Source organism: Strongylocentrotus purpuratus, unplaced genomic scaffold (assembly GCF_000002235.5).
Source record: "Strongylocentrotus purpuratus isolate Spur 01 unplaced genomic scaffold, Spur_5.0 spur5_scaffold_1, whole genome shotgun sequence".
Classification (NCBI taxonomy): Eukaryota; Metazoa; Echinodermata; class Echinoidea; order Camarodonta; family Strongylocentrotidae; genus Strongylocentrotus; species Strongylocentrotus purpuratus.
Window position 1 is genome coordinate 32519140 of NW_022145594.1, and position 14270 is coordinate 32533409.

The window sequence follows — 14270 nt, forward strand, 5'->3', positions numbered from 1 at the left end:
GGGACCAACAGGCACCGATTGGGGAAGTTTTCTATTTAGAGGGAGCAAGTAGTACAGTGAGGCTTTAAGTAAAAGGATTATGAATGATAGAAGTGATCGGGTGAAAGGAGTGAAGAGGAAATAGAATCAAAGAGAAGAGAGAACTATGAAAGTACATCATGAAGCAAACAGAAGATGGAAAGTGAGATGTTGAAGGGAGAAAGAGAAAGGGAATTCAGCATAAAGGCAGATAATGGGGGAAACATGTTAGGAACATCCAAAGAGTGAAGCATATTCCTATGATCCTTTAGAGTCTCTCCTGGGTTTTTTTTTTCTTTCTTGTTCTTTTATTCTGCCCAAATATGCCGTTTTCATGTATGTGAATTCGTACCATTTCCAAACTAAGAGAAAAATCATACAAGGTACAACACATGTTTGGCACTCAAATCAGCATACTAGTCTTTTCAGTATTTCTCCTTTATGCTATTCAATTTGTCAAGTATATTAGTCAAATTTCTTTCTTCACTATTCGCTTTCACTCATTTTGGATGGTTCTTTCAACTACATTTTGGGCGACCATGTACATGTATGTCCATGTAAATTGTCCCATACTACTGGCTGATACTATCCACACCTTTCTCACGTTCACAACACAACGTCTGCACTCAGTCTTAGACCATACTCATTCGACCTTTCCAAACCTGACCCGATCAGGCTTCATTCCAAACTCATTTCAAAATACTTGTGTAATAAATCTTGTATGCCTTTTAGCATGCCAATGTGTGTCACACCATACCGAGATGATATTTCATTGTCTTGACTCTTTACTTAACTTACACAACTCCAGTGTGCCTTTGATGGCATGAGGAATTCGCTGATGGATCACACATCCTATGAGCATGATCAGCTTGAGTTTGCCAAATAACCCGCAATTAACATGTTAGTTTGCGTCTTCATCAGCCTGCAGTTGCAATTAGTGCGATATTTAGTCGAGATAATATCAAGAGAAATCTTGGTCGTTTCCAAAATATCCTGCTATTTTGGAAATAGCAGGCTAATTTGCGCCTGTCTGAGCTAGTTTATGATGAGCGTATCAGTCTGGTGAAGACGCACCTTCGAGCTTCGGGATAACATCCGAGTCTGAAAATAGCAGGTTATTTGGCAAACTCAAGCTGATGAAGTCAGGCCTATTGAGTCAGGTCGTAAAACTGTCATTTTAACACAGCCATCAAACCATCATCCTAAACCTGCTTACAAAGTACAGACAGAATAGTTCGGTTTTCAATAAACTCTTTAATAAAGTTACAAACTGTGAAATGTGAAATTACACATTTCTCATCCAACCTGATATATTTTCACATGAATAGATTCTCATCTTGCGGAAATGTGCACAAACCATGTTTGGGTTCCACATTCTATGTCACGCTGTATGGATACAGTGTTGCCAATTTAGATACCTGTTACAGTACATATTGAATAATGGGATCATTGGAAGATGTATGAATATTGATTCTCGGGGTACAATTTCTCTTAGTTCCATAGGAATTAGGAATTATGGACATTATCAGGAGTAAGAGCGATGTCAATGTTGACAGTTCTGAACTCCCTTCCTTCTTCTCAATACATATATTGAATCATAATAATTCCACTCAATACATTAGACACTGCATGTGGCATAGTAGAGTCAATTCAAATAAAAATACATGTCTAGATCTCCACTGGCTAAATTTACAAGAACGGGTCGAGAGAGGGCGCTATATGTAAGGGTGTGGTTCATAGTCGGACTTGACATCATAGCCGATGATGCTTCTTCTTCCGATCTGTTCACCGATGAAGAACCAGAACGCTACCTCAGCACAGACCAGCGTGTTTCCCAATGCTTCCTGTGGATGGAGATAGAGACAGAAGAGAAGAATAGTAACAATTCATCAGTAAATAAAGTTTTCAAGTGATGTCACATCTAAACAGAGTAAATTAATTGTTAGGACCTTGTTAAGAAAGAGTGGGGGTTTGGGGGGTGGAATGTTAACCTGAGAAAAAACAGATATACATGTAACAAGATGATTGTAAATGTCCCAAGGTCCTTGTATAACAAGATTCCATCGTAAACACAAAATCTCAAGTGAGGCTTCCAATGCCTCACTAATATCATTATCATTTCTTTTAGGTCTGCGTCTTTAAGAAAATGAACAGTTAGCTCAAAGGCCTTAAGCCCATTTAACCAGAGTCCCTTAGGCAGTGTATATAAATTGTCCCCTTTTTGTTACCACTTTGTTACAAACAGAAAACAGGAATTTACTTGAGTTCTACCAACTATATCATTATATCTATTCTCTTATCTATTTAATTGTCTGCTTTGTTAAAAGGGGCATTGAATAAGCTCCAAGAAAAGTTTGAAAACTGCACAATGTACAATTGCAATCAGGAAGGACACCTGGGACCCATTCACAAAATACCCCAAAAAGTGACAAATCTGCTGATAACCAATCAGAAGCAAGGATATCAGTAGCTTATAACAAAAACTGTCATTTGACACTGATGACAAGTTTTATGAAATGGGACTCTCGCCCTTTATTAGACTTATATTATAAACCACAGGTGTTAATCCCTTTGACAGGATCTATGACCTTGCACAAGGACCAACAGATTGTTACTGGTATTGGAATCAGTCCAGTGAGTCCACCTGTATGACTCATTATATGTCACCCTCTATGTTGAGGCCTTGTCATTGGCTCTCGACGCTATTAACATCGAAGCCAAAATTTAAAACATGACAGAATAATCCCCCTCCTGTCTACAGATTAGTCTTGCGACAATATCACCAACGACAATATTTTCAATGCCATTTAATCCGTCAGCTCTCTTCTAATTATATATGTTTTAGTGTTAAAGATGGTTGGATGCTTGTTTCAATTATTTAATTTTTTTCAACTTGCACTTATCAGAGTAAAATGCAAAAATAAACTATGTAAGTATGTCTTACTCAAAGCTTTCATTTTTATTTGGGTAACTTGTCATCACTTTGTGTGTAGAAGCCATTATGAACAAATAACAATGGAAATTATACTTTCAATTTAATTATTGTTTAATTTTCTTCATTCTTGGTGATACATGAGATAGCAAATGACTAAATAAAATTGAACCTTACTAAGCAGAGCATTGTCCTAACACACTCATTGTGACAAGGTCTTTTGGGTAATACTTGGAAGTATTACATGTTTTTGTCCCTCATACAATGAGTTTCCATGAAAACAAGGACAATTTACTAACTTGCTCCACTGGAGTTTGCAATATTCTACTGTACATTGCCCCGATGTTAATTACCATTAAATTATATATATTCTTGGAATAACATGGGACTTGCAAATCATGATTGAACCTTTCGATAAAGAGCATTGCTATAACAAACTCTCATCACAACACCTTACATTAGAACAAGGTAATTTTGACAAGTTTAAGTCTTTACCTTTTTCCTAATTGTGGTTGATTAATTTGTTTCTTTTGATTAGGTTCGTATTTTTCCCATGAAATAATGAGTCATCAACCAGAACAAGATAATATTCTTGGTCCAAAGGAGTTTGACACTAGATTCTGATGTATTCTGGAATTGACACAAAGCTATACAGACCTTAACTGTCAGGTTGGCGTATTTGCCTGTCTTTGCAGCCTTGACGATATCCATGATCCCCTTCTGAACAGCAGGGAATTCACCTGGAGTAGGTGGGACTAGCTCGACCTTGGCATAGTACCAAAACTTGGCTAACCTTGGCTTGGAAAACTCTACGGCTTCTGTATGGTGGAGTCAAATAGGGAAAGAAAAAAGAAACGTTTGAATGGGTCATCCAACAGCAGGGCTCCACACCTTTATTTTTTGGCGAGGGGGGGGGGGGGATCTGGGTTGAATTTGTTAGGGTTTTTAGTTTGTATGTAACCTTGACTTGGAATACTCTAAGGCTTTTGTATGATGGTGATATCCATTTAAATCAATCATCAATGACAATGACTCAATGTTGAACTGGGACCTTTCTGTCAGACTTGATGTCAGTTTGTATAGTAAATTTGTAATAACTTTTACTTTTTAGGTTTTTAAAGGCGCGCATGTGTCAAGTTAACGACTATAATCTCAGTTTACGGTCGCTAACTGAATACACGCGCGCCCCCACACCCCACTGTAGGTACGTTATGCAATTGTATTGTGCTGCAGTTTGCCGTGAATCCTGTGAGAAAGTGTATATTATAAGTCTTTGTTTTTTAGAAAAATACTCCAAAAAAGATAAGAAAATTGACACGAAACAGGCAACAAACATCAACTTTTAAATCATGACCTTTATTTGGACATTTGATGAATATTTACTTCATTTTGGGTATGTTTTAGTAGATCTAGGGTATCTCCACGCCGGAGTTACGGGTCAAATTTTGGATATGATTCTGAATTAGCGCCCAGCTGAGATCAGCTGGAAGTCTGGAACAGTCTTTCTCCCTTATTCGGCCTTAATTGTAGCCCAACCTTCCTTAAAATACTTCGAAATCTGTGCTTAAAACCAACTTAAAACCAGCACCTTAAGTTGGTGGCCGCACATAACGACCCACCTCCAATTTAAACACCTTTACGGCGTCTTTTGGAGGAATCCTACGGGGGTAATGCTACCAAGTAGGGTCTACCAAAAGAGTCACACATATCATTCATATCAGAGCCGCCTTCACCGGCGGCTTACAACACAAGCACGCATCGCGCATACAGACATCACTCACGCATCTTCTTACTCGTGCAGATTTCAAATGCAAATTACTTCAAAGCAAAAGTATATAAGCAACTTAAATGTTAATAAAATGGATAATTGACTTTTTAAGATATTACCTGAGGCAAGCTTTGGCCCTTGGGTGGCCACGGAATTGCCTAATCTTGTGCCCAAACCAACTACTTTCTGTACAGCACGGGCCATTTTTGCTCTTGCTCGGATCGGAATCGTCAATTGCGCATGCGCAGAATATGATCAAAGGGAAAATGCTGAACCTAGTCCTAGCAGCAGGATTTTTTTTTTTAATCTCAATCTCTATTCTATATTCAAATTCAATTTAAATTTTAAAACGACAACAGAAAAAAGTTTATCATAGTATGGCCTTGGGTTATTTATTAATGGCCAGACTATATTTTTGGTTGAAAGTTGGTGTCATTGAAAAAGTTGTGAAAAGAAAAATACATGTAATGATGTAGGCCTATACTGAATTTGTTTGAATGTTTTCATTTAGTGGCTACACAGTCAACTATTGACCTTCCCACCTTTCTTTAATAATCAGTAAAGTGGAATAGTGTATCATTATCATAATTGTTCATTAGTAAAATCATTAAGCAAAAATATACCACTATTCGTAATGGAATGTTTCAATGTATTATGTAATTGACAAAAGAGGCATGATTTTTTTTTCATTTCATGAGTCTTACATGTCTTCTTAGTTGATATTTGTACACTATACTCTCTTGACCCCCCCCCCCCCCCCCTCTTCTCATATCTTCTCTTCTCCCTCCCACTTTCTCTCCCTTCCTGACTCTCCTCTGCCTGTCCTCTCTTTATATCCTCTTTCATTTCTGTCCTAGATTTTATGTCCCCTCCTCCTCCCCCCCCCCCCTTGTTCTTTCATTCTCCCTTTCAGTCATCCTTCCTTACTCTCTGATCCTTTCTCCTTCCCTTCAACCTCTCTCTCTCTCTCTCTCTCTCTCCCTCCCTCCCTCCCTCTTTCTCCTTCCCTCTCCCTCCCTGCCTCCCTCCTCTCTCTCTCTCTCCACTCCTCTCTTCTCTTTTCTTTCATTGAATTATATTATTTCTGGTACCTGTCATGTTTTTTTAATGATAGAGCATAATAACTGAACACTTAAAAAAAGCAAATTATACATGTAATAGTTGTTTCACAACAGAACAAGGTTGAAATCCTCCGACAGCTAAAAATCATTCCATCAGTGAATGTAGAGTTTACATTTGCTATAAATGTTATAGCACATGTAAAGTAAGTATATGTGTAGTAACAAATGATGCAAATCAAGAGTTTGACATAATCTGTTAAAGAGTTAATTTCATTACAATTACTTTCAACAAAAAAACTATAACACAACAGCAATCTATTTTCAATGTTTATTTTACATCTTTCATGAAGGGAAAACCCATTCAAAAATTGAAATCCACCATAAAACTCTTTTATAAGTATACACTGGGAAAAGAGAGCCATGACACATGCATTCGTAGAAGCTTTTGACTTGGTCTCACAGAATTGCAAATTCTGCGGAGTGCATCCATGTAATAGATGCTATTGGAATATTCTTCACAACTACATGTATATTGGGTCAAGGGTAAACTTGAAATAATCATACATGTATATCTTGGGCATCTGCAAACACAGTTATCACGGACCACAAGTCTGTTTTTTGTAATTTTTTAACATTTTTTTAATTTAGATGTCTGGTTACATTCTATGCATTGTCAACATAATAAGACAATGCAATGAAACGTAAGACAATGTCTTTCAGTTCTATTAAAATGATTCTCTTTATCAAAGCTATTGCTGCCTGATTGCTGTCTACAGTGAAGCTGAACATGACTTTGTAGGTAATGTCCAAGAAAGGCGAAATTGATATCCTCTACTTTTCAGAGACCACTAAAACTTCTCCCCTCCGATCAGGATCTAACAGTCGATGTCCATCAGCCTTCTCCTTGCTTCAGTTCCCATTTGTACAGTCCTAATAAATTTGTTGATAAAGTCCGAAATAGATATCCTCTACTCCTGAAAGACTACCAGCAGTTTAACCCTCAGATCATGATCGAACAGTCGAGGTCGGTCCATGGGTCCTCTCCTTCCTTAAGCTCCTGTTTGAAGTGTTCTGTCCTACTGGCTTAAATTCCTGTTTTTCAAGTCCTAATAAATTTGTTGATAATGTCCAAAATAGATATCCTCTACTCCTCAAAGACCACTAGCAGTTCGACCCTCAGATCATGATCGAACAGTCGAGGTCCATGGGTCTTCTCCTTCCTTGAGTTCCCGTTTGTAGAGCTCCGTCCTGTTCTTCCAGCCGGAGTACCTGACGGTCTGTTGGGTGTCAAGGTAGTAACCCACCAGGGCGAAGGCAGGTGTGATGGCCGCCCACCAGTAGTTCCGGACTATGTTCATCACCATCCTGAAGCTAGCTTTGGTGTCCTGAAAGATACACAGAGAAAAGAAATAATCTTATGAGTTACGAGTATGAGAAACTGTTGTCTGATTAACAAGCATGAAACATTAAAGATTTCTTTTTCTCTATCTGAATTCTGATCTCTTATAGTTATAATTTTTTCTCTCTTTTGTCTTCTTCCCTTCCTCTGCTATGGCCTGCCTACTTTCTCTTTCCCTCAGCATCCCCTTTCTTCTTCTTTTTCTCCATCATCACCGTCATCTTTCTTCTACTTTTTCTCTTCTACATCATCTTTCTTACACTCATCAGCATAATGAAACATTAAAGACTTCTTTTTCTCTATCTGAATTCTGACCTCTTATAAATAAAGAGCTATACTTCTTCCTTTTTTCTCTCTTTTGTCTTCTTCCCTTCCTCTGCTCTGGCCTCTCTACTTTCTCTTTCCTCTCTAGAGATCTACTTTCTCTTTCCCTCAGCCTCAACATCCCCTGCCTTTCTTCTAGTTTTTCTCTTCTACATCATCTTTCTCACACATTATCATCAGCATAATCATCCTTCCTCTTCTTCTTGTTCTCCGCACCTTTGAATGTTTTTTTAAACAGATAGTTGGGCGCCATACAAATGCTGTTCATCATCATCGTCTTTCTTCTCGTTCTCATCATAATGTTGTTGGCTAGCTCTTCGATCTTCTTCCTTCTTCTTGTTCTTTCCTAGTTTAAATAAGTAAGTTTAAACAGATTCTAGTATTCTACAGTCGCTAAAAGACTAAATTATCTTAGATGGATAGGCTGAACACTCCAACAACACATAAAAGTCATTACGATTTACTGTCATCGAGAGTTAGCCCGAGCACCTCAGCGCGGCAGCAATCATTCAAGCCGAGAGTTTAGCGAGAGAGGATTTTGGAATTCCGATAATAATCTGAAAACAGAGCAGAAGTGTCTGGTCGGTTTAAGTTCTACTTGATATTTAATACTCCATTATCTTTCTTTCATACGTACCAGAAAATAATGTTAATTAAGGTGTTGCTGCTGCAAGGAACAGATCTCCAGCCAAAAAGGCTATTTTCCTAGCCAAAGTGGGGAGGAATTCTCCTTCTGTTTACGGACTGGGCCTAAAATGTGTGCAAAGAAATCGTCTAGGTTCTATGCCCAAACAAACTCGTCCTTTTCCTGTTTTTATTCTCGTCCGCCTGTGTCGTACCCTCTCCTAGATAATACGGACGCATATCTTTTTTGGTGTGAGCATTTTTTCCCTCCAAAGACAGAATTAAACACATTATTGGTGAGACTGAGGACAGTGGCCTTTGTCAGCTAATGCGCTTTGGATGTGATGATAGAATATTTTTCATCGTTTTGCAGTTTAATGGCCAATGTGTACTACTACCTCTGTACACAGGGGCGGCACCAGGTTGGGGGCGAATGGGCGCGCCACGCAGCCGGGGTGTCAGAAGTTGAAGATTTCTTTTTTAATTGATGCTTAAATGGTTCGCTTTGGTGCAAACTTTTTGCCAAATTAAAAAGAAAACAGTCTTTAGTTCAACTAACATGGCAAGAACGCGGGGGGGGGGGGGTGTTACCAAATTTTTCAGAAGGGTTGTTAAAGATGAATTTGTCGTTTCCATTAAACAATAGGCCATAAGGTTTAGGAGATACAAGGCATTAATTTTATTTTTTTCAGTTGGTGAAAGGTTTTTCATCGTAAACCAATGTATGAACTTCCGGTAATGTGAATCTATAATGACGCGTCTATTAATAAAATCTGATCGCTAGCTGATTGGGCTTGCTTTTTCTCTCTTTTTCTTTATTTTCTCTATCTCTATTTTCCCCTCCTCCCTCCCCCCCCCCCCCCCCTTGTGTCACAATTTACAATTTGTAGTTCTCTTTCTCCTTGCCTTTCTCCTTCTCGTCCCCTTCCTTTTCTTTTCTTCTCCTTCTTTTCCTTTCCTTTTTCTTCTCCTTTTCCTCTTTCTCCTTCAGTTTTTCAAAATGATAGGGGGCGCACCCCCTGCCCCCCCCCCCCTGTGGCGTCGCCGCTGCCTCCGTACATTGAGGCGGGTACAGTAGGCCCAGCAGTGGGGCACCATAAAGAGGGAATGTGTTTTTGTTTTGTTTTTACCTCTTTTGATGAAATTATAGTGACAATATGGTTTATTCTTTATAGATTGGTGAAGTGTGACGTCATCAAAAATCTAATTTTTAGAATTTCTCAATTTTTTCATCATTTTCTGAAAGAGCATCAAAAATAATGTCCAAATGTTTAACAACTAGGAGCCAATTGGTTTTCGACATTTGGAAATTATTTTTGATGCTCTTTCGGAAAATGAAGAAAAAATTGAGAAATTCTAAAAAAAAAATAGATTTTTATGACGTCACAGCTTCGGCACTCTATACAGTTTACATCTTCTCAAAACTTCATTAACTTTGTGGCTATTTAGATTATTCAACGGAGTTCTGAGAAGATTGTAATAATTATAATCATTTCATGGCTAAGCTAAAGAAAAATTATTCCGACTTTATTGGCAACAGTGTAATTACATTGATTTGATTAATGTCACTGTAACAACATAGTTCCTGAATTACACATAATTCGGTTCCTAATGTTGAGAAATGACTCGTTTGCTGACTTTGCTCACGTCATCAAACCAACTGTTTGTCTATTTGCATATAATGTTGCATCACCTCACTAACTCATATCCTCTTTATTCCGTACAGATCAACTTCCTTGCCATATTGCATGAGTTCTAATCCCAGCTGGATCATATTGGATTATTTGCAGTCAATTAATAAGATTAAGCTTTGATCCCTTTTTCTTCGACTAACTTCTCGTGTACTACGTTCATGATAATTCCTTTCTTGTTGTTCATGTGTTGTTTTTTTAAATAACAATATCTGATATAGAGACAATGCTTATAATGTTATGCAACTTAAAGGGTCTATGTCCCACTTTTTTCAGGCAAAAAAGGTTAAATTCCAACGGCATTTGGGATGGTGGTGGTTATTTTTTTTAATAATTTCATCAAAAAGGGTGTTTTTTTTTTAAAGTCATTCCATCTTTATGGACTATCGATTGTAAGGTGCCCCACTGATAGGCCTACTGTATTCGCGTCACTTCGGAGGTAGTAAAACTGCAAAACGATGAAAAATATTTTATTTGAAAAGTACTAATAATTTAGAACTTCCCTCAAAACGAAAGGGCTTGAAAATGTCTTTTTAGTGGAAAATTAAAAACCGTTTGTAGTCGAATCGACTTTAGGGATTGCAATCCTTTCAGTACATATTCTGATTTTCATGGATCCGCCCCTGCATACCTTAAACGGAGTATAGAAATATTATATAGGCATATATAGTCAGGGGGCCAAGGGGACGCATGCCTGAAAAACCCCACCTCCATGCACCCATATGCCCCCGCTGTAAAGATGGACTCTGTGATTTCGTTTTTCACTCCGTCTGTGTCACCCCCGCCCCTTAAAGAAATCTGGCTATGCCAGTAGAAACAAGAGGTTGGTTTTCAGCACCGTCATAATGGTTGGATTTCAATTTAGTTTTCTTGTAATTCTTCGATTGCAAAGTATTATGTGAAATCATCTGAAAGCAATGAATATGACTGTCATAATCAGAAAGCATGACATCCGCGTAACCGACAAAATCCAGTGGGCAATGCCACTGGGGAGGCGTAGTTCTAGAGGAGAGGGACGAAGTGGGGTGACCCCCCCCCCCCCTCCAACAAAAATATGAAGACAGAAAGAAAGAATGAAAGAGAGCTAGGGAGAGATCGAGGGGAGGGAAAATCAAGAGAGGGGAAGGGAAAGATAAGGGGGATCGAGGTCCGGAGCTCGAGAGAGAGATCGCGAGGGCCGGGGAGGGAGGGAGAGATTGATGGGTAGAGAGAAAATTAATGAGAGAGGGAGTGAGAAAGGAGAAAGGACGACTCAGGAGAGAGAGAGAGAGAGAGAGAGAGAGAGAGAGAGAGAGAGAGAGAGAGAGAGAGAGCAAGGAAAGGGTTGCGAAGATGGAGGCGGTGGGGTGGGGGAGGTTGAAAGGCGATGTGAAAAGGATACAGATTAATTTGTTCTTGTCCCTTATACTTGGCCTAATTCTCTTCTACTAACACAACTATTCAACGTCTCCGGTGATGACCCCCCCCCCCCCCCCTCCCCCTCCTGTCATCAGTGCATCGCCAATAATGTTAGCCCACGCCACGTACGCCTTTGGAGGGGAATCAGATTATAATGCTGTATAATTATTATGACCCAAAATACATTGAGCCGTGAATTATTTCGTCCAATGGAAGGATCATTTCCGTTACACCCGATTAGGTTTTAACTGGAAATAGTGATTTGTCATCTTTGATTTTGGAGCGTTTATAACTAATCTATCTAGGCCAATTGCCTTGAATGGCTCTCATGTCTGTTCCAATTTTTTTTTTCTTCTTCACGTGTTGCATGTATATAAAATCATACGGGGTTTTCCTAAAATAATGTTCCATTTTAGGGCTTTGCTCTTTCTCATGAATAGATTATACAATACACGCAGCACGTATTGTACAAGACAAACAAACCATAATTTTGTTTTTAATTTATAAGGTCGCCATGGAGATCTACCTAAAGGACTAAGCTATACAAAGGGATGCAGTTTTCTCTTTCACTTTTAGGGATGGATTTATGGATTTGGATATCAATTGATATCAAATTAAAAGCATCCACAAGTATAGTTCCAGGAATTCACTAAACAATCATTATTAAGACTATATAGCTTAATATTGTTCTACAAATTGTACCCGAGACATTGGGTTTTACGCCTTCCTCTTTGTTGCAAAACTGTTCGATGTGCTCTTTAAATTATTTATGTAAACTTTAGTTATTTGAGTATTTGTTTTAAAATATGAAAACGTTGAAGAAATCAAAATAATGATACTTTTAATGAGAAAAGTGGACATGTTTCATTGTATTTGCTATCTAGTTGTGATCACAATTTGTATAGTATACTAATCGCAGTTAAAATAAATCATTTTTTTATTTAGTAAATGTTTATATATTAAAAAGTTGCCAGGCTTGACTAGCACATGTGCTATTTTGATCCCAAGTACCAGGTTTTTATAATCATCGATTCTGTATAACTTTCATTGTAAAGAATATATTTTTATACATGGTGTATAATAATGTTGTTGTTGTTGTTGTTTAAAATCATTCGATAAAATAATATACTCTGACATGACAACCTATCTGCCATCGCTGATATAACGATATAATAATGAAAAATACTGAAAAAGGAACACACGTAAAGAAAAACTGTTAAAGAGAGAGACAGAGAGAGACAGAGAGAGACAGAGAGAGAGAGAGAGGGAGAGGGAGAGGGGGAGCGCAAGAGAATGGGAGAGAGATAGGGAGGGGTGGAAGAAAGAGAGAGGAAAATGATGACTTCCGTTGCAACAACAAACACAAATTTGATGGTGGAAAAGAGCCACTATTTTTAACATAACTAGTATTGATGTTTTTCTTCTCCTTGGACTGAGTAAATTATTCCACACAAAAATTGCGAAAATATATGACGGCTAAACGATGATTTCCGGCAATAAGTGCGAGATTCAGAAACTATATATCCCCAGCAGCAGGCTCTGCTAATAATAATCTCGTATAAAAGGAGAAGTTTAAGCTCTGGTATAAGGTAAAAAGAAAGCAATTTGTGTGCTTTCTCGTTCGTTTCATGTAAGTTTGGAGTATCAGAGAGAATTTTCCCCTGTATACTAAAATTGCCCCTCAATGCAGATGCCCTGATGTATTCGACATTACGACGAAAATGTATACTGACGAAAAAATACGACGCTCTTGAACTTGCCAGAGGATTGATTTGTTTTGAAAGGTCCCGCGATCGTTTTACGTATACATTATGCCCCCACCCCACACACACACACACACAAATCTCGTGGTTCGCGAGGACTCCGCCCCCGGCCCGTTTTAATTTCTGGATACGCTTACTGTGGTAGGTATATAATTCACTAAAGTTGTTCAGGGGGGGGGGTCACAAAGATCCTAAGTCGAACTTGACTCTAAGTTAGACTTAAACATTATGGAGAGCCATTAATAGCCTTTAAATAAAATATTTTCAAAAGCAAAAATTGAATTATTTTAGACTTTTCATAAATTCTACATCAAGAACATGAAATCTCCTTCAATAATAGAAAATATGAATGATTTGAATCAACCTTTTATGCCTTTTAAAAAAACTTTCACAAAATATTTTCTAAGATGCTAACAACTTTCCATAATTGTTAAGTCGACTTAGAGATAAGTTCAACTATAGGATCTTTGTGAAACGCTCCCCAGGTGCGTCAATTTTCTATAACATTTTGAACAGGTTATAGGTGTCATAGCAGGCGCGGATCTACGGGGGGTTTAGGGGGTTTAAACCCCCCCCCCTTGGGCGGCCCCCCCCAAAAAAAAAAAAAAAAAAAAGGGAAAAAAAAGAGAAAAAAAGAAAAAAGAAAAGAAAAAAGAACGCACGCTGGAGAGAAACCCTTTCAAGTGCAAATATTGTGAGAAGATATTCAACTCATCTGGTAACTTAACCAAACACATGATAACTCTGGATATAACTGTGTATTTAACTGTTACTTGATTTAAAAAGACGTTATCATGCACTGCTTTTTATGGTCTCCATCGTCATTATTTTATTTAACTGTTACTTGATTTAAAAAGACGTTATCATGCACTGCTTTTTATGGTCTCCATTGTGTTAATAGATGCCAGGAAAACATCACTTACGGGGTTCAAATAAACACCCACAAAAAAATCGGCTCGCCGCTTCGCGGCTCGTGGACGATGCTCCGCATCGTCATTATTTTGGTCAACCCCCCCCCCTTAGCAAAAAGCTAGATCCGCCCCTGCATAGTAAAATCTATCAACAAACTTTGTGTGCATCAAATATTGACAGGAGCCAAACATTAAAGATTGCCTTACAGCTGACTTTGAAACTTTGCTAACAACTGCACGATTGTCAAACACAATTTCAGAATGTTGGATACATGTGTCAGTAGGCATCCTGTTATGGGTTAGGTTGCCTATGGGTATTACGACATTAATTTGCGTCAACTCCCACCCCCCCCCCCCCATCACAGCCGCAAACAACTAAAT

At 38.3% G+C, this 14270-nt stretch overlaps 1 protein-coding gene and 1 long non-coding RNA gene across 2 annotated transcripts; both read right to left on the reverse strand.

The window, feature by feature from the left end:
* Nucleotides 1–1303: 1303 nt before the first annotated feature.
* Nucleotides 1304–4971, reverse strand: LOC579414 (ATP synthase subunit g, mitochondrial). Its single transcript, XM_779532.5, has 3 exons — nt 4838–4971; nt 3608–3768; nt 1304–1862 (listed from the first exon to the last, which is right to left on the reverse strand). The coding sequence occupies exons 1-3, from the start codon at nt 4920–4922 to the stop codon at nt 1734–1736; spliced, it is 375 nt and encodes a 124-aa protein (XP_784625.1). The 5' UTR covers nt 4923–4971; the 3' UTR covers nt 1304–1733.
* Nucleotides 4972–6093: 1122 nt separating this feature from the next.
* Nucleotides 6094–8286, reverse strand: LOC105439004. Its single transcript, XR_971134.2, has 2 exons — nt 8140–8286; nt 6094–7164 (listed from the first exon to the last, which is right to left on the reverse strand). It is a non-coding gene; the product is annotated as an uncharacterized LOC105439004 (long non-coding RNA).
* Between the last annotated feature and the right edge of the window lie 5984 nt (nt 8287–14270).